At 47.5% G+C, this 25,080-nt stretch overlaps 1 protein-coding gene across 1 annotated transcript in view; it reads right to left on the bottom strand.

Moving 5' to 3' along the window:
• Window positions 1-486: 486 nt before the first annotated feature.
• Window positions 487-25,080, bottom strand: part of CFAP299 (cilia and flagella associated protein 299) — a 177,570-nt gene continuing 152,976 nt past the window's right edge. The window contains exons 3-4 of the mRNA XM_056855792.1: window positions 12,036-12,165; window positions 487-582 (exon numbers count right to left, since the gene is read on the bottom strand). Of these exons, the coding sequence (XP_056711770.1) occupies window positions 487-582; window positions 12,036-12,165 (226 nt within the window). The remainder of the gene's footprint in view (window positions 583-12,035; window positions 12,166-25,080) is intronic.

Raw genomic sequence — 25,080 nt, 5'->3', positions numbered from 1 at the left:
CTCTATGGCATTGAAGTCTCTCCCCTCCCCAAACCCCACCCTCCTCAGGCTCCGCCCCCAAAATCTCCAGTTATTTCTCAACCTGGAGCTGGCAACCTACATTCTCCCTCTTCCTTCCAAGGGACTTTATAAAGTCCTCAGGGGGAAGATACTTTGGCAATTAGAAGTAGGCATTTCAGACTGAGTTTGCACACACGCACACCTAAATTTACTTTGCATTTGGAGGCTGTAGAATGATTTCAAGCCCTTTAATGTACAGCGGGAAGGAACAGCACGAACTTTCTTAATGAATAGCTACAGGTAAGTGTTCCCTGGGATCATGCCACAAAGTAGTCCCCCATTATCTTTAGGTGTATGTACGTGTCCATTTGTCTTTGGAAAACTAAGCTCCTCTACCCAGCACAATCCTGCCACACACATTAAAGAGGTTTTTCTGCATTAAAGAGGGTTTTCTAATGCATTTGCTCCTCCAGTGAAAGAAGACAGTTACAGCTTTCTTCTGAGGATATGGTCATAGATAACCACTTGCAGGTAGAGGTCTGTTTCGATTGGAGTCCGTGTCGTGTTGTCTCCCGGGAAAACCTAAGGGGAATATAGAAGATCACCAAACAATGAATGGGGACGGAGGCAGAGAGAGACAAGAAAATCAAACCGATGTCCATCTCAGTCATTCCAATCAATATGGCACAAGGTTCAGAGCCTTTGAATTAATTCTGGTCCCTATAATGTTGCCAACCTCCAGGTACTAGCTGGAGATCTCCTGCTATTACAACTGATCTCCAGCTGATAGAGATCAGTTCACCTGGACAAAATGGCCACTTTGGCAATTGGACATTATGGCAGGGGTGTCGAACTCGATCATTATGAGGGCCGGGGATGACATAAATGTCACTTGGTCAGGCTGGGCCATGCCTTGCCAGCCAACCTCCAGGTACTAGCTGGAGATCTCCAGGTACAACTGATCTCCAGCTGATAGAGATCAGTTCACCTGGAGAAAATGGCCGCTTTGGCAATTGGACTCTATGGCATTGAAATCCCTCCCCTCCCCAAACCCCGTCCTCTTCAGGCTCCGCCCCAAAAACCTTCCGCCGGCCGCAAATAGGAACCTGGCAACCCTAGGATCAGGGCATTACTTGCTGAGGTGGTGAGTTTTTTAAAAAACAACAACATCCCTGCAGCAGAAGTGAGAAAGGGTAGCTCTAGGAATCACTAGAAATGCTATGGTTTTACCTTCTTCTGGTGTTTGATGCTTTTACCATGGAGTTTTTGGCAATTCCTAGAGCTACTGTGTCATTTCCAGTTTGTTTACTGGAAGTGATGTAGCATGGCATGCAATGCGGTACCCCCATGGCCTCACCCACAGCCTTCCCTCCGGTTGCCAAGCAGTGCCTGGCAACTCTAGGTCAAGCTCACCCAGCTCAGCTTTGTGGATCTGAACCCAGATCTCTATCCATTTCCATCCTGCCCTTCCTTCAAGGAGCTCATGGTTCTTTCCCCCCACCACTAGGGTTGCCAGGTCCCTCTTCACCACCAGTGGGAGGTTTTTGGGGCGGAGCCGGAGGAGGGCGGGGTTTGGGGAGCGGAGGAACTTTAGTGCCATAGAGCCCAATTGCCAAAGTGGCCATTTTCTCCAGGGGAACTGGTCTCTATCTGTTGGTGATCAGTTGTAATAGCAGGAGATCTCCAGCTAGTACCTGGAGGTTGGCAACCCTACCCACCGCACGTATTTTATCCTTGAAATAATCCTATGAGTGGAGTGAGGCTGAGAGCAAACAGCTGGTGCAAGATTACCTGGGGAGCTGAGCACAGATTCGACTGCCAATCTCTGTGCTTCTAGTCCGGCACTTACCACTACACTGTGCTGCCTTTCTTCAGACTGCAGCAAAGGATCGTACAATGAACTCTCCTCCATTAACCCCCCCCCCCACAAAACTAGCATATCAGAGAGGAGGCCGGAGATCTTCTCTCTCAGCATCTCCATGTGGGAACCTTTTTCGTGGGAACTTTTTTGTAGTCTTCTGAAGTTTAGCCACCGGCATGATGTAGTGTAGCCTCGATACAGCCTGACTTAGTTACAGCCAAACTCCATATGACACTGGAGTTTCATGATGGGATGTCCAGATGTGTAATTTGCCTTAAAAAGCAGCCTGGGGAAAGAAGGTGGAAGAATACAGATGGAGGCTGGAGTGTTGGGAAAGGGGGTATTTAACTCTTTCCCCCCAATACCATTTCCCTGATTCAAACGCCCTCCCCTCCAAATGCCTTAAGCCTCAGTAGGGAAAACGGTAGGCACAATATAGGTAACTGTTATTTCTTTATTTTTCAAATTATTTTTATTTTATTTTTAAAGGGAAAAGGGGTACAAAGGAAGATAAAAGGGGATATAGGAATATCAGCAGTGTGATTAAAAAGATAAAAAAAACAAATCAGATTATATTGCCATGCTATTCAACACAATTGTGTAATCAAAATAGTTACCAAAATTATAGAAAATGACTGTAACATTTCTAGTCATATAACCAAAAAGTAATCGCCTTATCAAGCAAATCAAGCGTACTTAGTTCTTCTACAATCAAAATAGTTATCCAAGAATAAAATTAAGTTGGGTTTCACTACGGTTAATTAGCATCTACTTTCTTATTTTATTTTGGTTAAGATTAAATCTCAACATATTGATAAAATGGTTTCCATTTTTCATGAAACTGCTCATAATTTGTGCCACTATTTACCATATTAGTCATTTTAGCTTTAGTGGCATATTCCATTAATTTTTCTTTCCAGTCTTCTATGTCCAGAAGAAGTGCTTGTTTCCATTTCCTCGCTAAAAGTATTCTGGCTGCCATTGTAGTGTATTTAAATAGGTCTGTGAATTGCGAAGATAATTCTGATGGTGTAATATGAACAACATGCCTTAGGGTCTAATGGGAATTTTTGGTAACTGATCTTTATTTCCCTCCTCCCCCACCATGAGAGCTTAAAGCAGCCCTGGAAGGTTGTTTCCAGTTGGGGAAATGGCAAAGCAATATATAGAACAAACCCTCCTTTCGGTGGCCCCAAGCCAAATCACTGCCTCCTTTCGCGTCTGCTTTTTGCATGCCCAAATTACATGGCCTGAGTTCCAGTCACAAACCTCCCAGTAGTCTGGCCATAAGAACCAGACCTCGGACGTAGTCTGTACAAATCACTCTAGGCAGCTGTATTTCAACCGCCGCCCTCAGCATTAGCAATCCTGGTAAACCCAAACCCCACTGCACAATTGCTGTTTGAGCTGAAAGAAAAGATACATCTCGAAAGCTCATGCCCCGGAAATCTTGTTGGTCTTTACGGTGCTACTGAAGAGCCCCGTGGCACAGAGTGGTCAGCTGCAGTACTGCAGTCAAAAGCTCTGCTCACGACCTGAGTTCGATCCTGACAGAAGTCGGTTTCAGGTAGCCAGCTCAAGGTTGACTCATCCTTCCATCCTTCCGAGGTCGGTAAAACGAGTACCCAGCTTGCTAGGGGTAAAGGGTAGGGGGAAGGCCATGGCAAACCACCCCGTAAACATAGTCTGCCTAGTAAACATCGGGATGTGACATCACCCCATGGGTCAGTAATGACCCGGTGCTTGCACAGGGAACTACCTTTACCTTTTAAGGGGCTACTGGATTCGAATTTATACATTGGGTAAGTAGGGATGCCAGCCTCCGGGTGGGACCTGGGGATCCCCTGGAATTACACCTCATCTCCAGACTAGAGAGATTAGTTCCCCTGAAGAAAATTGATGCTTTGGAGAGTGGACTCTGTGGCATCGTACCCCACTGAGGTCCCTGTCCTCCCCAGGCTCCATCCCCAAATCCCCAACCTGAATCTGGCTGCTTTTTACGGCAAATTACACATCTGGAGTTCCCATCATGGAACTCAGCATCACATGGTGTTTGGCTGAAACTAAGTCAGGTTAAGGGGAGGGGCAGTGGCTCAGTGGTAGAGCATCTGCTTGGCATGCAGAAGGTCCCAGGTTCAATCCCCAGCATCTCCAGTTAAAGGGACCAGGCAGGTAGGTGATGTGAAAGACGCCTGCCTGAGACCCTGGAGAGCCACTGCCAGTCTGTGTAGACAATACTGACTTTGATGGACCAAGGGTCTGATTCAGTAGAAGGCAGATTCAAGGGTGTTCATGACTATCAACCCCTGCTGGTGGTGGCTAAGGGAGACCTGGCAACCCTATGGGTAAGTCACCCTCTTTCATCCTAACTAACCTTACAACACTGGTGAGGATAAAAGGGAGGAGACCGGGACCACGTTTGCTGCTTTCAGCTCCTTGGAGAAAGGGTGGGATAGAAACGTAGTAAGCGGATAATTGGGTGAGAAGGAAAAAATCAGGGGAAGTGAATAATTCTGTTCCAGTTTCACTGCTGATCCATCTCACCAGGGCTACAGATCAGAGCACTGTTGGAACGGAATAATTGTTAAATGGCGGCAGCGGCAGCAGCGGAGGCGTAACGGCAAAGATGTGCGCACATTTTGTAGCAAAGTCGCGCAGGCAGAACTAGTGTCCCACTGCTGACAAACCCAGGTGGCCGTCTAGGTCAGGGCTGGGTGGGGGACAACGTTTCTTCAGCAGGTTGTAGATCATTTTCAGCACTGCTCTAGGCATGCTGCTAACGCGCATGACACCGTGAGGCCAGCGATGCGGGGCGCGCAGCTCCAAACAGCCAACGCCCGCCCTATGCTCGAGCGGGCTTCCTCAACCGTTAAAGGATACATTTCATGCAGCAAGAGGGTATCTGCTTATTTGTTGCAGATGTTCCACAGCTGCAGGAAGTTAAAGCAGTGACCCACATTTGATGCAACCAAATACATTTTTAGGTATGTGCTTTCAAATGCCTCGCAAACCAATGCACTCATTTCGAGATGTATATAATTTGATATTTGGTACTGTTGCTATTCATATGCGACCATCTTCCGTGGGAAGCACTTCAAAGAAACCCTCAACCAAGAGCTGTTCTGCGCAAAGCCAAACAAATTACTGCCCGGCTTACTCTGTGTTGGTTTCAAGAGGAACCCAAGCAAGGGTGTGTTTGCCTCATTCAATCTATAGTCCAAGGACTTCAGATACAGAGATTTTAAGGGAGCAATGAAGAACAGATGGACACTCCCTGATTGCTAGAGAGGAACGTTGTGCATGCAGCGATGGATAATTCCCCCATCTTCCTAGCTAGATAGCAAATATGCAGTTGACAAACAAGTATGATCCAACCTGATTGGCATTTTAAGTCTGTGTGATGTAGAACATAAGAACATAAGAAAAGCCATGCTGGATCAGACCCAGGCCCATCAAGTCCAGCAGTCTGTTCCCACAGTGGCCAGCCAGGTACCTCTAGGAAGTCCACAAACAAAACGACTGCAGCAGCATTATCCTGCCTGTGTTTGTGAATGAAAATGGATCGGTGGTGCTGGAAGTTTTGGAAAAGAAAGCCTTCAAAGAATGTTTAAATCTCTAGGATACAAAGCAGTAGCCCTGTTCACAAGTTACAGTGAACCCATGTACAATCCACGTACAACAGGTGTGTTAAGTGCCTTCAAATCACTTCTGACTTATGACAACCCTATGAATTAATGTCCTCCAAACCATACTATCATTGGAAGCCTCACTCAGGTCTCACAAACAGGGAGTCCTTCATGGAAAAAAATATGCTCTTCCACTGAGCAAGGGCCCCTTCCCAGTTCTGCTTTTCTGGAGGCGGCAAACAAAAATAATGAATCCTACACTTGGCAGAGCATGAGAGCCAACTTGGATGCCGAACAGTGTGTTCCTCAAGGGGGGTGGCAAAACTCCTTTGGAGGTGGTGTGACCTCCTATGCCGGTGTCAGTACCATTTGCACCATGCAAACTTGCGCCCCAGTGGACCGCGGTGGCAGCGCGGCCCTTGGATGCTGGCGCGGCCTCCCACCACCGTTCTTTTGGTGCAAGTCCTTGTGTCAGTGTCCCAGGAGGCATTCCTGGGGCATTCTGGGGGAGAAGCTGCCACCAGGCAGCTTCTTAAACCCTTTCATGCTGGGAACGCCCCCTAATGCAACAGCAATGCGGTGGCCCCATATTTGGTGGCGCAGCATTGCTATTTGCAATGGGGCCTTTCCCCCATTTTTAAAAAAAATTAAAAAACCCTTTTTTCATCGTGTCAGCCGCAAAACCTCATTGGAGGCGCTGCGGCAGCACTGTGGCCATGCCATCCCCAGCCGCAGTGGCTCTCAGGAGTGGGCTGTAAATGTTAAACAGCACCAGCTATATATGCCAGGGAGAGAATCACAAAGCCTGGGTGCTACCACAGAGGAAGCTCTCAATCGCCAGCATCTCCAGCTAAAAGGATCAGGTGGCAAGTGATGTGAAAGACCTCTCTACCTGAGACTCTGGAGAGCCACTGCCAGTCTGACTAGATGAGACTGTGTCAACATTTCACCCTCAGAAGATGATGTTCATAGGGGTGGGGCCATGGCTCAGAGGCAGAGCATCTGCTTGGCATGCAGAAGGTCCCAGGTTCAATCCCCGGCATCTCCAGTTAAAGGGACTAGGCAAGTAGGTGATGTGAAAGACCTTACTCTGCCTGAGACCCTGGAGAGCCGCTGCCTAACTGAGTAGACAATACTGACTTTGATGGACCAAGGGTCTGATTCAGTAGAAGGCAGCTTCATGTGTTTATGAGTAAAACAAGAGAGAGCTTCCATCAGCATTTCACTCAGAGGGAAGCTGTGTCCCCCATGTAGCTTTCAACTGGACCAAACTCCTACTCTCATGGAACAGGAACAGCACCAACTCTTTCATGTTACTAAGATACAGCGCAGATCGATGGCAACAAGGATACTGCTAGTATAATCCTGGAAGAAGAAGAAGAGTTGGTTTTTATATGCTGACTTTCTCTACCACTTAAGGAAGAATCAAACCGGCTTACAACTTCCTTCCCTTCCCCTTCCCACAACAGACACCCTGCGAGGTAGGTGGAGCTGAGAGAGCTGTGACTAGCCCAAGGTCACCCAGCTGGCTTCATGTGTAGGAGGAGGGAAACCAACCCAGGTCACCAGATTAGCCTCCGCCGCTCATGTGGAGGAGTGGGGGAATCAAACCCAGTTCTCCAGATCAGAGTCCACTGCTCCAAACCACCGCTCTTAACCACTATACCATGCTGGCTTCAGCAGGGAAGTCTGCTGAAGATAGATGTTTTGTTCCAGAAAGCGTGGTTCACGTTGTTAATGGAGGAGCTTAGTGTATATAAAAGCATCTTAGGAAAAGAAAGAAAATATATGCAGGGGACTTCTATTCTGCAATGACAAACTTTTATTAATTACTGGAAAGGGGGGAATGCAACAGAGAATGTACAAGAAGAAGAAAAATGCATTGGAAAAGATTTATTCTGCTAGTTTTGTATAACACACGCTTGATTGCGATTTCTCCTCTTGGTTATGTCTACTGCCCTGCATTTGTTAATTTTTTGGAAAGTTTCCAGTAAATAATAATTTAAGAGTGGAAACGACTAACCTATCCAAAGTCTCTTCCAGAGAAACAATCAGCCAAGCCAGGCGCTGAGCCGGTCCCGGCAGAAGGCCTTAAGGACTCTCCCGAGGAGGAGGAAGTGTGGGGCGGTCCATTAGGGTTGCCAACCTCCAGGTACTAGCTGGAGATCTCCTTCTGTTACAACTGATCTCCAGCCAACAGAGATCAGCTCACCTGGAGAAAATGGCCGCTTTGGCAATTGGACTCTATGGCATTGAAGTCCCTCCTCTCCCCAAATCTTGCCCAAGGCAGGGACATACTGCCTTGGACATCTCCCGTTGTTTGGCCCCTAACTGTTCTGCAACGAGAGCCTAAAGTTGCCGATCGTGTAATTCCACACTCGAAAGCATTTATATGCATTTCAACAAAGAATTCCGGAAATACCAAAAATGTGAATGGCCCTTCGCCCGCTTGTTTCCTTCATCATTTCCAGAATGCTTTTGCTCTATCGCAAACCGTCACAAACGGACAACGTCTCCTTTAGTTCAGCACAAAATTCTTTCTCCCAGGACTATTTTTTAATATCTCTCTTGGATAATTCCATGGCGTAAGATGGCCATGCAGAGCCATCTTGAAACAATTTTCTCTTAAATCAGACCAACTGAAAATAACAAACTCTTACTAAGTAAGCACTGCCAAACTGTATCTGGTCCATGAAACTGTATCATTTCCCCCAATTTCCCATGCAGGATTTAGGCAGCTTCTCGTAAGATTCTGCTAAAATAAAATAGTTGTTTTGACAACGCGTTTTTTATTCTTGTTTATAGGGTTCCTCCCCTCAAATTAATAAGGTATTTTTTTAAAAAAAATTTAGTAAGCAGAAACCAAGAAAACAAACCCCAAAAATTCCCACACTCCTGATTTAAAGTTACTGGCACTGTTCATGTATTATTAACTATCATGTAAGAGCACCATCTTTCCAAAATATCTCTCATTCATATTTTAAAATTTCCCTGTTCCTTCCTCTTCTGGAAAAGGTTAGTCTGTATTCAAAGCTAATGCAAAAAAAACTGCATGTGGATATTTTTCAGTTTAATATGCGAAGATAAAAACTGAGTTTGTTACCTCATGTGAACTGCTTTCTTGGCTGTGAAGCCCTTCAATTAAAAAAGAACAACCCCCCAAAAAACCCAAACTGGTATTGTCGGTTCACAATAGTCTAGTAGCACACCTATCCAGAAATACTAATGTAAACCATTTGTGGGAAATCTAAACCCTGGGTTGTCAAAAACCCAGTCCCCCCCCTTATTTTTGCCATCAAGTCACAGCTGACTTATGGTGACCCTGTAGTGTTTTCAAAGCAAGAGATGTTCAGAGGTGGTTTGCCATTGCCTGCCTCTGCGCCACGTCCCTGGTATTCCTTTAGGGTTGCCAACCTCCAGGTACTAGCTGGCAATCTCCTGCTATTACAACTGATCTCCAGCCGATAGAGATCAGTCCCCCTGGAGAAAAATGGCCGCTTTGGCAATTGGACTCTATGGCACTGAAGTTCCTCCCCTCCCCAAACCCCGCCCTCCTCAGGCTCTGCCCCAAAAAGCCTCCCACCGGTGGTGAAGAGGGACCTGGCAACCCTATATTCCTTGGAGGTCTCCCATCCAAATACTTGCCAGGGTAAGGGCTGAGAGTATGTGACTGGCCCAAGGTCACCCAGCAATGGGGTTGCCAGGTCCCTCTTTGCCACCTGCGGGAGGTTTTTGGGGTGCAGCCTGAGGAGGGTGGGGTTTGGGGAGGGGAGGGACACCAATGCCATAGAGTCCAATTGCCAAAACAGCCATTTTCTCCAGGGGAACTGATCTCTATCGGCTGGAGGTCAGTTGTAATATCAGGAGATCTCCAGCTAGTACCTGGAGGTTGGCCACCCTATCCAGCAAGCTTCCATGGCAGAGTGGGGATTCGAACCTGGGTTTCCCAGATCCTAGTCCGACACCTTAACCACTACACCACACACTGCCCCTGTTAAAGGTTCAGGATACTTTTCTTCCACGTTGTTGGGAACCCTGTCTAAAACCTAATCCCCAAAAGAAGACATTCTATTCAATGGAAAAGAACCTTCTGTACCTACTGACTGACCTCGCCACAGGCCAGCAGGCAGGTTGCCTGTTTGGAAATCAGCAGGGCTTTCACACGGTCCCGCTTTGGCTTTGCTTTTCTGTGCCTTGTTTACCCAGGCAGTTCTGCAAAATATCCTCGCCCCACATTATCACTTTAACTAGATGGGCTGCTGCCAAAGACTCGGCATCAATAGGGGAGCCATCCTCAGCAGCTCTACTCGGAATTATGTCCCATTTTATTCAGTGGGTTACTCCCAAGAAAGCGTTTTTGGATTGCAGCCTATGTAGGGTTGCCAACCTCCAGGTACTAGCTGGAGATCTCCTGCTATTACAACTGATCTCCAGCCGATAGAGATCAGTTCACCTGGAGAAAATGGCCACTTTGGCCATTGGACTCCATGGCATTGAAGTCCCTCCCCTCCCCAAAGACCGTCCTCCTTAGGCTCTGCCCTCAAAAACCTCCTGCCGATGGCGAAGAGAGACCTGGCAACCGATCAATTCCAGAAGAGGAGTTGGTTTTTATATGCCGACTTTCTCTACCACTTAAGGAAGACTCAAACCGGCTTACAATCACCTTCCCCTCCCCACAACAGACACCCTGTGAGGTAGGTGGAGCTGAGACAGCTCTAAGAGAGCTGTGACTAGCCCAAGGTCACCCCGCTGGTTTCATGTGGAGTGGGGAAACCAACCCAGTTCACCAGATTAGTGTCCGCTGCTCTTGTGGAGGAGTGGGGAATCGAACCTGGTTCTCCAGGTGAGAGTCTACCGCTCCAAACCACCATTTTTAACCACTACACCATGCTGGCAGATGAGTCGCTGCTGCTGTCCTTTGTGAGCTTGCACTTACTTTAATCTCACTCTTCTCTGCACTTATATAGATGCAGTGCATATTTTGTAAGCCACCTGGAGGGCTTCACACCGAAAGGCAAGGCAGAAGTTTCCTGAATGAATCCATTCCATTCATTAAGCATTTACGACTTTTGTTGGCATCGCTGCTCGCAACGTGGTTGAAGTGGGTGGCTGGTTGCCTTTGCGACTTCGTGTGCACTCCGCTTCAGCCCGGGATTACCAAACTATTACATAAGGAAATGCCCCAGGGAACTCAGGGAGGGTTAGGAAGGTTCTTCTACATGCATATTATAAATGATGCTGAGGCTAGATGTTCTTATCCTGGGAAAAGAACGAGGGAATGAAAGGAGGTTTCCATTTCATTCCCTAACTTTGATTTTTATTCAGAGCTGATATTGTATCGAAATAAAACTTGATTGATTGATTGAAATGAGGTTTCCAGTTGGTGAGGACTGCCCCACAATTTATGGGAAGGGGCCCCAGCTCAGTGTGTGTGTGGGGTGGGGGGTGGGGGGTGGGGAGAACAGCATCTTGTTGGCAACCACCAGTTAAAAATATCTCAAGCGGCAGGGTTGCAAGAGACTCCATTTGAGATCCTGGGAGAGCTACTACCTAAAGTACTGTAGACAGTACTGGGCCAGACAGACCATAATGAACGGGCAGCATCATAGATCCATAGATTATCTTTTCCAGTGACTCTTGTCTTCTCATAATGTGACCAAAGTACGACAGCCTCAGTTTAGTCATTTTAGCTTCTAGGGACAGTTCAGGCTTGGTTTGATCTAGAACCCACTGATTTGGTTTTTTGCAGCCCACAGTATCCATAATGGTATCTTCCAATACCACATTTGCTCCAGTGATTTTCTGTCAAGGAGCAGAACACCAGGAGCAAAGAGAGAATTGTCCTTCCTCTTTCCCTCATCCAAATCCAACCCCCACCCGCTTGCACTGAATGTTTTAAAAGGGTTATGGGCTGGTACTTCTGGAATTCAGGGAACCTTGGACAAAAAATATGCAGGGCTTTGGTAAGGTTCTCTAATATAAGCAGCAACTGGAAAAATGATCTTTAGATGCTTTGGTGAAGGCTTCCATGATTGAGGCATTTTTGGGAAAGCATAACCCAAGATTCAGTAAGGCCTTTATGCATGGTTGTTTCCCTTGTGGTCACCCCTCTGATGACTTTGGGCCGTTTTGATGAAGCATCCCATTTCCAACCGTCAGGGGTCACCTCACTCTCCTCCAGCATTTCCCTGCATTTTGCCAGTGTTTTCAGAGACCTGAGGCAAAATGCAGGGAAATGCAGGGGGAGAGCGAGGCGACCCCTGACGGTCAGATATGGCACGCATAATCAAAACAAAGACCCAAAGTTGTCAAAGGGGTGATTGCGAGGGAAACAGGCATGCATAAAAGGCATAGAGGCCTAAGATGATATAGGTTTAGTGATTCTTTAGTGTGATATTCTATAATGTGATATATTGTAATATTATTAATAGATTAACTAATGTGATATTTTTAAATGTCCTTCCAGGGAATCTACACTTTGATTGTTAAATCCACTCCAGTTTACCGTTATCTCTAGAAACTGCAGAAAACAAAAGCAAAGCTTCTACCTTCGGATCCACATTGATGATCTTTCTGTCAGATTTGTTCTTGAAGAGTAAGCCACATGTGTTTTCTGCAATCACATGATAATTCGGACTGGCATTCAAGCAGCAGAGGTTTCTGTCCCAGTTGTAGAAGCTGTGAAAACAAAGCACGAATGGTATAAAATACTGGTTTGTGATGGGCGTGGTAGACTGCTGGGCCTGGGCTGGAATAACATGTTTTTCAAGTGGATTTCCAGTGGTGGGGTGGATCCAATTATCTTCTAAGTAGCCTTCCTCCAACTTAAGTGGCTCTTCCGCCAACAGAAGAGCCACTTAAGTGGTAAGAAGACTAGTTAGACTGGAGGAAGACTTCACATTTGAATCAAAAGGACATCTTTTGACCTTGGGCCAGCCACTCTTTCTCAGACTCACCTACCTCACAAAGTGTCTGTTGTGGGGGGGGGGGAAGGTGATGGTAAGCCGATTTGATTCTCCCTTAAGTGGTAGAGAAAGTTGGCATATAAAAACCAATTCTTCTTCTTCTTCACTGGTTCTTGTAGGTTATCCGGGCTGTGTAACAGTGGTCTTGGTATTTTTGGTATTACACAGCCCGGATAACCTACAAGAACCAATGAACTCTGACCGTGAAAGCCTTCGACAATACTTCTTCTTCTTCATCTGGGATATGCATATTTTAATATGGTGTAGTGGTTAAGGTGGAGTGAAAATTGCCAGGAGGAACATTATCAGTTTGAGATATGCTGATGATACCACATTACTGACAGAAAATAGCAAAGAATTGAAATGACTAATGCTGAAGGTGAAAGGGAAAAGTGCCAAAGCAGGACTACAGCTGAACATCAGATAGACAAAAGTAATGACTACTGGAGAATGACTCAACTTTAAGGTAAACAATGAGGAAATTGAAAGTATTCAAGACTTTCTATTCCTTGTCTCCATCATCAACCAAAAGGGAGATTGCAATAAGAAATCAGAAGGATATTGAGACTGGGAAGGGCAGCCATGAAGGAGCTGGAAAAGATTCCTAAGTGTAAGGATGTGTCGCTGGCAACCAAGATCAAGTTAATTCATGCCATAGTATTCCCTGTTACTATCTGTGGGTCTGAAAGCTGAGCAATGAAGAATGCTGACAGGAAGAAAGTAGATTCCTTTGAAATGTGGTGTTGGAGGAGAGTGTTATAGATACCGCGGACTGCCCAAAAAACAAATCAGTGGGTTCTAGATCAAATCAAGCCTGAACTTACCCTAGATGCAAAAATGACTTAACTGAGGTATAGTACTTTGGTCACATTATGAGAAGACAAGAGTCATTGGAAAAGACAATAATACTAGGAAAAGTTGAAGGCAGCAGGAAAAAGGAAGACACAACAAGAGATGGATTGACTCTATAAAGGAAGCCACAGCCCTCAGTTTGCATGACCTGAGCAAGGCTGTTAACAATAGGATGTTTTGGAAGACATTGGTCATTTATGCAGGGGTATTTACTTTGCAGTTCCTCCTGGACTGCTTCGAGGCTTCCTTTGCATTATTCATGATTTTACCAACCTTCAGACGTGACTTCGCTCTGGCCTCATTCTTCCCCCACAGTTCTAGGATCTTGTTTTAGGATGAATTTAAATACTGCTTCGAGGCAAAAGCGCCACAAATTCCCCGTTTCCATGCATAGCTCTTAACTTCAGGTTTCTCTCCCCATGCCCATTTTGGCTTCGCTCTCCCATGTGTCTTTCCCTCCCACCCAACCCCTTCCCTCAAAGCAAAGCACAAAAAGGAGCTAAACCTTCATGAAATGTGAAGAAAGACACCAAAGAGAGGCTGCAAAGATAGCGTGGCAGTTCCTGGCAGGGAGCTGTTGAAGAAAGGTGGGGAGGAATACCCAGCAAAAGAACACGCAGCCCCTTTAAGAGCTGACCCGCCCCCTCCAAGTAAAGTGCAACAAGGCTGCATTTTCAGGGGGGAGGGACTCAGAAGCTCTGTGATTCACTGGGGATGCCTAATTAATCACAAGGTACTCCTGGTTTTTTTTGGGGGGGAGCCCTCACGCATATGATGTTTGAGAATTCGGAGCAGAAAACTGTGCAGCAAACCAAACACAAATTTCCCCTGCACAAATGACCATTGAGTCATAGGGTCACCATGATTTGGAAGTGACTTGATGGCACTTAACACACACATGAGAGCCAGCATGGTGCAGAGGTTAAGGTGTCAGACTAGGATCTGGGAAATCTAGGTAATGACTTGAGGGCACTTTACACACACACACACGTTAGGCATCATAAAACACATTCATGCGGATCATGCCAAGGACTGAGGGAGGCATAGCATTTGAAAACAAAAGGACAAGGAAGACCTGACACAGGGCCTAGGGAAAGGAGGGCAAGTAGGAAAGGGGCTAGGCCAGGGAATTTCAGCAGCTAGAAAGAACCTTGTGGCTTAAATACAAATACAAACACTTGGTTGCAGGTGTTTAGCACTGCATATCTCTTCCTCTTGGGTTGCTGTTTTGCAGCATCCTTCATTCGCCATAACACATCTTAGCAAACGGACAAATTGTGTAATTGACGATGCGTGGGAAAAGAAAACCACCATCAAGGGGGAAACAAACAAACAAAACTTCCCATTGCTTATTCCCCAAAGATGATTTCCCCCTAATAATTAAAATAAATTAGACTTGTGGGGAAAGAACTATTAATCAGCCGAAGGGTAATCATTTGCCAAGTTTCCTATCCCTTTGCGATGAACTGGAACTGTGGCGTGGTTCCAGCCTCCCTCCCTCCCGGATGGCTTGCGTGGGGCACCCCAGGCGGGCACATATACATTTCCAGGGAATCAAAACCATCATTGCAAGTCAGTTCTTGACACGATAAACAAGACTGCAAATCACCATCACGTGGCTGATCTTGGGCTCTCACCAGATGTTCAGTTGGCACATGACGTAAATCACTAAAGGGCATCTCTACTAGTGTAGCTGGATGAATTTCCTAAAAGGCTTAATATGTTTTCCTTCTGACAATTATCAATCTCTGCCCTAGACGCTAGCCCTGACCTGCATGGCCCAGGCTAGCCTGATCTTGTCAGATCTCAGAAGCTAAGCTGGGTCGGCCCTGGTTAGTACTTGGATGGGAGACCACCAAGGAATACCAGGGTCGCTCCTCTGATCCTGGAGATAATAGGTATGCAGAGGCAGACAATGGAAAACCACCTCTGTTTGTCTGTTGCCTTCAAAACCTTACCAGGTCACTATAACTTACCTGTGACTTGATGGCACACACACACAAGGCCTGGAAGCCCTGACCTGGATGGCTAGGGTTGCCAACCTCCAGGTACTACCAAAACTTGCACAGAAAGGCAGACCAAACCAAGGTTTACAATTGATGATAGACTTTGTTAACAGATAGTACCTCAAGGTATTAGCTGGAGATCTCCTGCTATTACAACTGATCTCCAGGCGATAGAGATCAGTTCACCTAGAGAAAATGGCTACTTTGGCCATTGGACTCTATGGCATTGAAGTCCCTCCCCTCCTCAAACCCCACCCTCCTCAGGCTCCACCCCAAAAACCTCCCACTGGTGGGAGAGAGGGACCTGGCAACCCTATGGATGGCCCAGGCTAGCCTGATCTTGTCAGATCTCAGAAGCTAAGCAGGGTTGGCCCTGGTTAGTACTTGGATGGGAGACCACTAAGGAATATCAGGGTCGCTATGCAGAGGAAGGCAATGGCAAACCACCTCTGTTTGTTTCTTGCCTTGAAAACCCAACTGGGTTGCCATAAGTTGGCTGTGATTTGATGACACTATACACACAAACGTACACACACAGTAGACGCTTGCCTGCAATAATTCATTGGACCTCACTGGGGGTAGGAGTGCAGGGTAGAAGAGTCTCCCTGCCTTTGCAGAAAAAAACAGAAGGTTGTAAGGCTCCGAAAACTATTGTGACAAAGGATGCTACAGAAAAATATTCCTGTAGCTCAATCCAGGGCAAGAAATCTGGATGACCAGGTGAAGAAGAAGAAGAGTTGGTTTTGATTTTCTCTTCCTTTTAAGGAGTCTCAAACCGGCATACAATCATATTCCCTTCCTCTCCCCACAATAGACACCTTGTGAGGTAGGTGGGGCTGAGAGAGCTCGAAGAGAACTGTGACTAGCCCAAGGTCACCCAGCTGGCTACATGCGGAGGAGCGGGAAACCAACCCCGGTTCTCCAGATTAGAGTCCGCTGCTCCCAACCACTACACCACGCTGGCGAACAGCCTTTGGTTGGAGGACTGGTTCAGTAGCAAAACATCTGCTTTGCATGCAGAAGGCCCCAAGTTCAATCCCCAGCTTCTCCTGTTAAAAGGATCAGGTAGGAGGTGATGTGAAAGACCACTACTAGAGACAACTGCCAGTCAGAGCAGGCAATATTGACTGACCTTGAGAGACCAGTGGCCTGGCTCAGGATAAGGCATCTTCATGTGCCCTCAGCCTAGCAAAAGCTCAGGTGTCGAGATCAGCAGAGCATGAGCAGGTAAGGTTAAGGTCCCCTGTGCAAGCACCGGGACATTCCTGACCCACGGGGTGATGTCACATCCCAACGTTTACTAGGCAGACTTAGTTTACAGGGTGGTTTGCCAGTGCCTTCCCCAGTCGTTTTCCCTTTGCCCCCAGCAAGCTGGGTACTCATTTTACCGACCTTGGAAGGATGGAAGGCTGAGCCAACCTTGAGCCGGCTACCTGAAACCGACTTCCATTGGGATCGAACTCAGGTCGTGAGCAGAGCTTGGACTGCAGTACTGCAGCTTACCACACTGAGCCACGGGGCTCCTGCATGAGCAGGACCCCAGCCTTATTATGACACGATCGATGCTGCCTAGCTTTGACTCTGGAGGTGCCTCGCCGGATTCTTGGGTGCATCAGCCAGGAACCACACAAGCTAGGCCAGTGATGGCGAACCTTTTAGAGACCAAGTGCCCAAACTGCAACCCAAAAGCCACTTATTTATCGCAAAGTGCCAACACGGCAATTTAACCTGAATACTGAGGTTTTAGTTTAGAAAAAACAACTGATACATTAACATCCCCACTTCATCCCATGCTAGTGGAATCGCTTTGCACAGGATCACGTGGCTGGACGGTCTCCGGGGGGCACGCCCCTCACTTTATAGAGAGCGTAGTACAAGTACAGGTAAGGGGTGCATCGCTGGAAGTCGCGCAGGGTCTCGGCCGGCAGGTAGTGCTGGAAGATGGGCAGGCCACGCTTGCAGCGCCACAGGCAGGAGGCGTGCTGCAGGATGCGCCCGAAGAGCTCCAGCTCAGCCAGCCCCTCGTCCGGCACAGTGCCGGGTCCCCGAGCCAGGGCTCCCCCGGCTTCGCCTCCACCGCTGGCGCACTGCTGGTGGCAGTGCGCCTCACTGTCGCACAGCAGGCGGTGGAGGCGCAGGCTGGCCTCCAGGGCGTGGACGCTCTCTCCTTCCCACCCTCGCCCTCGTACTGCTCCAGCGTGTAGGTGCACTGAAGCGGCAGCAGCTCAGCCGCCGGGAAGCTGCGGAAGCTGTACTTGTTCTGAGCGCCAGCCAGGGCGGCCAGCAGCAGCAGCAGCAGTAGCCCCCGGCTTCACTGCTCCATGCCCGCCCAGCCGCTGCTGCCTGCTACTGCTGCTGCTCGGAGCCGCTTGGCCACTCAGAGGCCCATCAGGAGGCTCCGGGAAGCAGGGGGGAAAGGAAGGCGGGGGGCAGGCCCGGGCGGATCCTGCAGGGTCTTAGCGCAGCCGGCGGGCGAGGCGAGGGACCAAATGGCCAAAACGCACGGGAGGTTTTGCCTTGGATTTGCAACTCTCTAGATGTGCTGGGGCCATGGCGCGCATGCGCACAGAGAGGGCTCTGCGCCCTCCCTCTGGCATGCGTGCCATAGGTTCGCCACCACTGAGGGCATCGCTCCGCCTTTGAATCCTGAGCTGGGCTAGAGGTGGCCAGTGGGAGATAAGCCTGCTTGGCATCCTCCTCTCTGATTTCCCAAACAACATGCTGCCCGTCTAGCCCAACAACAACCTTGGCGATTTCTCTTAAAAATAAAAGCGGCATTCCTCTTGCAGCTGACCGGTAGGCACCTTTCAGATGCTGCATAGTCCGCATACCCGAGCACCTCATCGAAAGTATTACATATGTTCTGAAACATCGGGTAATCTATTAAAATAATAGTAAGAGAGACTCTAGGCAGCACACTTTAAAACCCTTTTGGCATTCCTTGCTGTCCATTCGATAGCAGGCTTTTTTTCTTCTTCCTCCCAGGGTGATTTAGAGCATTTACAAGGCATCTCTAATTCTATTAATCAAAATTAGATTTAGCCATATTAAAGCTACATTGGTTCTTAGGTTGCACTTGATGCCACAGTAAGGATTGTTACTCATTCCAGAGGGGAAGTCAAGTTGCACTGAATACCAAAACATGTACTTGGGAAAGTCACTGCTACCAAGGAAACAAATGTCTGAAGCTGACTTGCATGGAATCAGACCATTGGTCCACCTTGCCCAGAGCTGTTATGCCTTTTATGCAGGGACATTTCCCCACGGACACCCCCACCGACTGCTTCGGGGCTTCCTTTGGATTATTCGTGCCTTTCCCGCCTGTCAGATGTCGCCTTGTTCTCCCTGTGGGTTTTGCCTGTGTTTTCTGGATGCTGTTTCAGCCAGAATCTGGAAAATGCGGGCAAAATGCACAGAGAGAGCGAGGGGGACCTCTGACGGGCAGAAAAGACATGCGGCATCAAAAGGAAGCCCCGAAGCAGTCAGTGGGGGTGACCGCGGGGAAACGTCCCTGCATAAAAGGCCTTCATTTCAACTGCCAGTGGCTCTCCAGGGTCCCAGTCAGGAGTATTTCTTCTTCCTGAGATGCATTTAATTTGAGACATGAGAACTTGACCTCATCACCAAATTGCTATATCAACTGTGTGATCGCTCTGTCTTTAGCAGTGCAGGTCATGACAATACATTTTCCACTGTAATCTGAAAGACAGTTTGGGTGAAACCTTAACCTACTTTCCGTTCTGACTTGATTTCATTCAAGATAGGAAGTGGCACCTCATCACAAGGTGCCATCCCCAACTTTTCAGGGCTGTCTTCCCTTCGCTGCCAGCTGTTCATACTTCGATAAGTAATTGCACATCCTGTTTGGGCGATAACATAGATCAGTGACAAACACATGATACACAGTCTGCAAACCAGAAGATGAAGAAGAGTTGGTTTTTATATGCCGACTTTCTCTACCACTTAAGGAAGAATCAAACTGGCTTACAATACCCTTCCACTCCCCAGGACAGACACCCTGTAAGGTAGGTGGGGCTGAGAGAGCCCTAAGAGAACTGTGACTAGCCCCATGTCACGCAGCTGGCTTCACGCGTAGGAGTGGGGAAACCAACCCGGTTCACCAGATTAGCGTCTGCCGCTCATGTGTAGGAGTGGGGAATAAAACCCGGTTTTCCAGATCAGAGTCCACTGCTCCTAACCACCGCTCTTAACTACTACACCACACTGGCTCCCACTCATCTGATGAATCACAAACGAGGTGCTCCACAGCGCATATGAAAGGGGATGTAGCAAGTGCCTACTCTAGATCCACCTGCTTACCCCCTCTTGTAAGGTAAGGTAAAGGTAGTCCCCTGTGCAAGCACGGGGTCATTCCTGACCCATGGGGTGACGTCACAGCCCGATGTTTACTACGCAGACCATGTTTACAGGGTGGTTTTGCCATTGCCTTCCCAAGTTATCTTCCCTTTACCCCCAGCAAGCTGGGTCCTCATTTTACCGACCTCGGAAGGCTGGAAGGCTGGGTCAACCTTGAGCCGGCTACCTGAAACCAACTTCCGTCACGATCGAACTCAGGTTGTGAGCAGAGCTTGGACTGCAGTACTGCATCTTACCACTCTGCGCCACAGGGCTCCTTACCCCCTCTTGTAGAATACCGAATTGTTCAGGAGGGCATTTTTATACAGGGAATAGGGCAGTGGTAAAATGAATAGGGATGCCAGCCTCCAGGTGGGCCCTGGGGATCCCCTGGGATTATTGGGGTTGCCAACCTCCAGGTAATAGCTGGAGATCTCCTGCTATTACAACTGATCTCCAGCCAGTTATCTGATCATAGAGATCAGATAACCTGGAGAAAATGGCTGCTTTGGCCATTGGACTCTCTGGCACTGAAGTCCCTCCCCTCCCAAAACCCTGCCCTCCTCAGGCTCTGCCCCAAAAACCTCCCGCCGGTGACAAAGAGGGACCTGGCAACCCTAGGGATTACAGCTCATCTTCAGACTACAGAGACCAGATCCCCTGGAGAAAATTGACGGTTTGGTGGGCAGGCTCTATGGCATTGTACCCCATGGAGGTCCCTGTCCTTCCCAGGCTCAGCTCCCAAATCTCCACGAATTTTCCAACCTGGATTTGGCAACCCTACCCCCCTCCCATCTTCTGCCGGTGGCCAAAGGGGGACATGGCACAACTAAAAATGCAATGGTTTGGGAGGGCGTTTTTATAAAGGGAAGAGAGCTGCCGTTTTAATTGTGCGTGGGAAATCTGCAAGCGGCACCCCCTGCTTTGTTTATTGTATGTACTTTCTCATTCTTTTTGAATTGTTTCCTAATCCCTGTAATCCCGTTTTACTACATTATTATGTGTATTAAAAATTTTTACTGCATTGTTTCTCATCTTTGTAATATAAGTTCTACTGCACTGCTGTATGTACTATACTGTTTTTTTACTGCATTGCTTTTAAAATTTTGTAATCTGCCCTGAGTCTCAGTAAGAAATATGGAACAGAAAAGAAGCAAATAAATAGATGTGCTGATAAAACCATAGACATTTGAACCAACAACGATGGATTTTATTAATCAACACAATAGCGAGTCTGTCTGCAAAGGCCCTTTACATTCCTCCCCGCCCCATTTACATCCCCCCTACCCGGAAAATCACCAGAAGATGACATGTCCCACAAATCTCTAAATCCCAAGGACTGGAACAACTACTGGAAAAGAGGAGAAGAGAGTTGGTTTTTTATACCCCACTTTTCTCTACCTTTAAGGAGTCTCAGAGCACCTTACCATTGCCTTCCCTTCCACTCCCCACAGCAGACACCTTGTGAAGTAGGTGGGGCTGAGAGAGATCAGAGAGAACAGTGACTAGCCTAAGGTTTGGGGCAAAAACGCACGGTCGCTTTAGTCTCCTTTATTCCCTGTTTCACCCAGGATTCAGCCAGGATCGAAGGCACGTTGGGCGAAAACGCACGAGTTCGATCCTGGCTGAATCCTGGCTGAAGCAGGGAATAAAGGGGGCTAAAGCGACCATGCGTTTACGCCCTTTATGTGTAGGAGTGGGGAAACAAAACTGGTTCACCAGATTAGAGTCTGCCACTCATGTGGAGGAGCAGGGAATCAAACCCGGTTCTCCAGATTAGAGTCCACTGCTCCTACAAACGCCAGCGCAGCCCCTTCCTGGCTTCCTAAGGACTCGTCTTGGAGGCTTAGGAATGGGCTGTAAAAGAACCGTAACCAGAACACTATTAAAATAATGTAGGCAGCAGATAAAATAACAGATTAAATTGCTGTACTGATCTGTGACACTTGTGGTCGCAGAAAATATGTTAAAATGTGACCTACTGCTGTGAAATCATATTGTTCATCTGCAATAAATATGCAGGTCAAAATCATTAATGTGACACTAAACAAGACCCCCTTGTATATCATCTTGAACATATGGCTGATTATATACATAAGCGCATTGGAAACATGTATGCAACTAGGAATGCCATTAAGTGCAAAATGAGCAGGCGTCCAGTTGTCTACCCAAGTGGTTTTTTTGTTTTTTTTTTACCAAGCTAGGACCTTCTCTTTAAAGCTGCTGCAATGTTTCTAATCTTGACATAGAAGTACGCACAGGGAAGTACCAAACTTCTATATTAGATTCATCTCGAAAAGTATCATATGCTTTAAACAAATTTCACCCCAACTCCAATTTCCATTCTTTACTGGTCAATGCCATCACTTGTGAGTAGCCTTGCTTGCAAGTAAGTGCCCCATCCTGCTTTGAAAAATGTCATTTGAACCAGCTCCGGATTGGGAGTATGATAGGGTTGCCAGGTCCCTCTTTGCCACCGGCGGGAGGTTTTTGGGGCAAAGCCTGAGGAGGGCGGGGTTTGGGGAGAGGCTTCAGTGCCATAGAGTCCAATTGCCAAGGTGACCATTTTCTCCAGGGGAACTGATCTCTATTGGCTGGAGATCAGTTGTACTAGCAGGAGATCTCCAGCTACTACCTGGAGGTTAGCAACTCTAGAGTTTGATGGATGAGCTTAATGGTGTTCCAAATTAGTGCTGGGTATTTTTAATATATTCAGTGTTTTGAGTATGTGCTATCGAAGTCCACTGTAGAGGCTTTTAGCAATGTAACTCTATAGCAAATAGTTCAACATCTGCATTTTAGGAATGTTCTTGCTGTGGGGGTGGAAAGTGCTGTTCATTCACAGCCAACTTAAGGCGAGCCAATAGGGTTTTCAAGGCAAGGTATGAACACAGGTGGTGTATATTGTGATTGATTTTAATTTCTGTAAACTCGGGAATACCCCTTTCATCAACTATTATGCCCATGCAAAACAGAGCAAGTGGAAACAATAGAACATGTTCTGCTGCAATGTCCCTTCTACAACGACATAAGATCACAGTACATTCTCCCCATATTGTCATCCTTTCCTGGGAGATCGGAAGGAGCTAAAGTTTCCCTTCTCTTAGCAGACTCCTCTCGGGAGATAACCACTCAAGTAACCAAATTTTGCCTCCGGTCTAGTGGGATTCATAAACAGCTGACTGAAAACCTTTCCCCATAGATCTTTCCTCCTCTTCTTCAAATCAAAAAGTTGAATCATCAACTTTTATTATTTTATTTTATTATTTTAACCTAACTTTTATTTTTATTCAGAGCTGATATTGTAACGAAATAAACTTGACTGATTGAATAGGGAATACGATGGCATAAATTAACCTGATCTTGGTTGCCAGTGACACATCCTTACACTTCAGAATCTTTTCTAGCTCCTTCATGGCTGCTTTTCCCAGTCTCAATCTCCTTCTGATTTCTTGGCTGCAGTCTCCCTTTTGGTTGACGATGGAGCCAAGGAATAGAAAGTCTTGAACAATTTCAATTTCAAATTGAATCAGTGTACCCCTAGGTAATTTTTCAGATGAGCGCAGGGCTACTGGGGCATAGCAGGTAGACTTTGACTAGGCAGACCTGGGTTCAAATTCCATCTCAGCCATTAAGTGACAAGAGCCTTCACATACCTTGCAGGGCTGTTGGGAGGATAAACTGGAATAACCCCTAGGAAACCGCTCTGAGCTCCTTAGAGGAAGGGAGAGATGCAGATGCTATTTATTTACGCCACACATTTATATCCGGAACGTTCAGCCACACTTGGTCTTTGAAGTGGCTTATAGTAAAAAAACAAACATTAAATTATATAGGAATGCAAGAGAGCGAGAGGATGTTTCACGGCAACTGGGCTCCAAGGGGCTTGCTTCCGTGCGCCATTCAGTGCCGCGTCCCGTGGCCTGGCATTCTCTCCATCCCGCTTTCCCCTTCCCCTCTCGGAGGGTCTTTGCCACCAGGCTAAGACGAGCTCCTTGCTTCAGCCCTCCAGCTTTCTCTCCCCGCCCACACGAATGCATCCAGATAAAATTGCTCCGTGTAGCAGATTGGGAATCCAGTCAAGAGCTAATTACAAACGACGGCGGCTCGACAGCTTTTTTCACTTTGTGGTTCCACGGGTTTCGTGATGTCAGTCATCCGGTTTGACTTCCCCTTCCCATAAGTGAAACGGCTGCCTTTCCACGAAGGGGTGGTGAAAGAAACAGGGTGGGGACGGCAGACAGATGGGGATGGCGACGGGGCTGAGAAACACAGATCAGACCCAGCAGGCATTTGATCTGTCTCCGACTACAGGAGAATTGTTTTGCTGGCACCTTTCGCGGCTTTGTCAGATAGGACGGTGCGCTGAGTTGAGATCCAGCCTTTCAACTTTGCAGAGGTTCGTACCCCAGTAGAGCAGCCCTACGTCGCAGAACACATACAATTTGTTGCCAGCCACTGTCTTGTACTAATACAGCATGTGGCCCAGAGCTCGGTAGAACATTCTACGTTCCCTCTGCAAAGCAGTTTTCAATGTTGGGTTTTGGTATCAGAAAAGCAGCACGACACCCCCCAACAAGGTACGTTTTTTTTTTTTTGCCATACTCAGGGAACTCCCTAAGAAAGCAGGAAAAACATCATTATAAATTAACCACAAGATTCCCCCCTCAACTAGTCTGATGAGAACTTAATATGCCCTACAGAATGTTGAGAGCACTTGAGAACCAGTTAAAAGGGTGAAAGAGGAGAAACCAACCCGCTGGTTTTATTTGTTTAAATAGTTGTATCCGGCTTAAGTGAGAGCAACGGACCATACCTCGGGCTGGTCCGGGACTTGGTAGCTGGCTCGTCCAAAGGCACAAGCCACTGCCCTTCAGCTTTTAGCCCTTTGGCTCACATCCAAGCTTAACAGGAAGGAGAGCAAAACCCAGCTGAGATGCTATGTAGCTGGCTAGATGTTCTGTAAGGGCCGATGTAGCGGCAGGCTGGGGTATGGTTGCTTGTTCATGGCCTGCAGGTTATGGACAGGGTTCCTGTCCCAAGGAAAACACCCAAGAGGGAGGTAGGAGATCGCAGTCTCCTTTATTGCTCTCTCTACACTCATTACAGGGTTGCCTTTCCTTCCCCTGGGCTGTGGAGTTACTTCATTCTTTCTGAGAGCTATGCTACCGCCTCAGCCTTTCCTTGTGCTCCAGCTCTGCCCTAGTCCAGCCAGCCCCAGGCTTCCTTTGGCTATCTATTTTAAGGCCTGTCCCAGGAGCAGAATCTGTCCCTGTGGGCTGGGCCCTTCCCCAAATCTATGGCTCAGCCCCCTGCGTAGCCCCAGTGGGATGCCATCGTATCCTGTGGCAGTTGCCAATGCCAATGAGATGCCAGCCGGTGGGAATGCCCACTCAACAGACCCCCTCACATAG

The sequence above is a fragment of the Euleptes europaea genome, chromosome 9 (genome assembly GCF_029931775.1).
Source record: "Euleptes europaea isolate rEulEur1 chromosome 9, rEulEur1.hap1, whole genome shotgun sequence".
Classification (NCBI taxonomy): domain Eukaryota; kingdom Metazoa; phylum Chordata; class Lepidosauria; order Squamata; family Sphaerodactylidae; genus Euleptes; species Euleptes europaea.
Note: the sequence above shows the minus strand (reverse complement) of the source record. Positions and strands in the feature narration are given on the sequence as shown.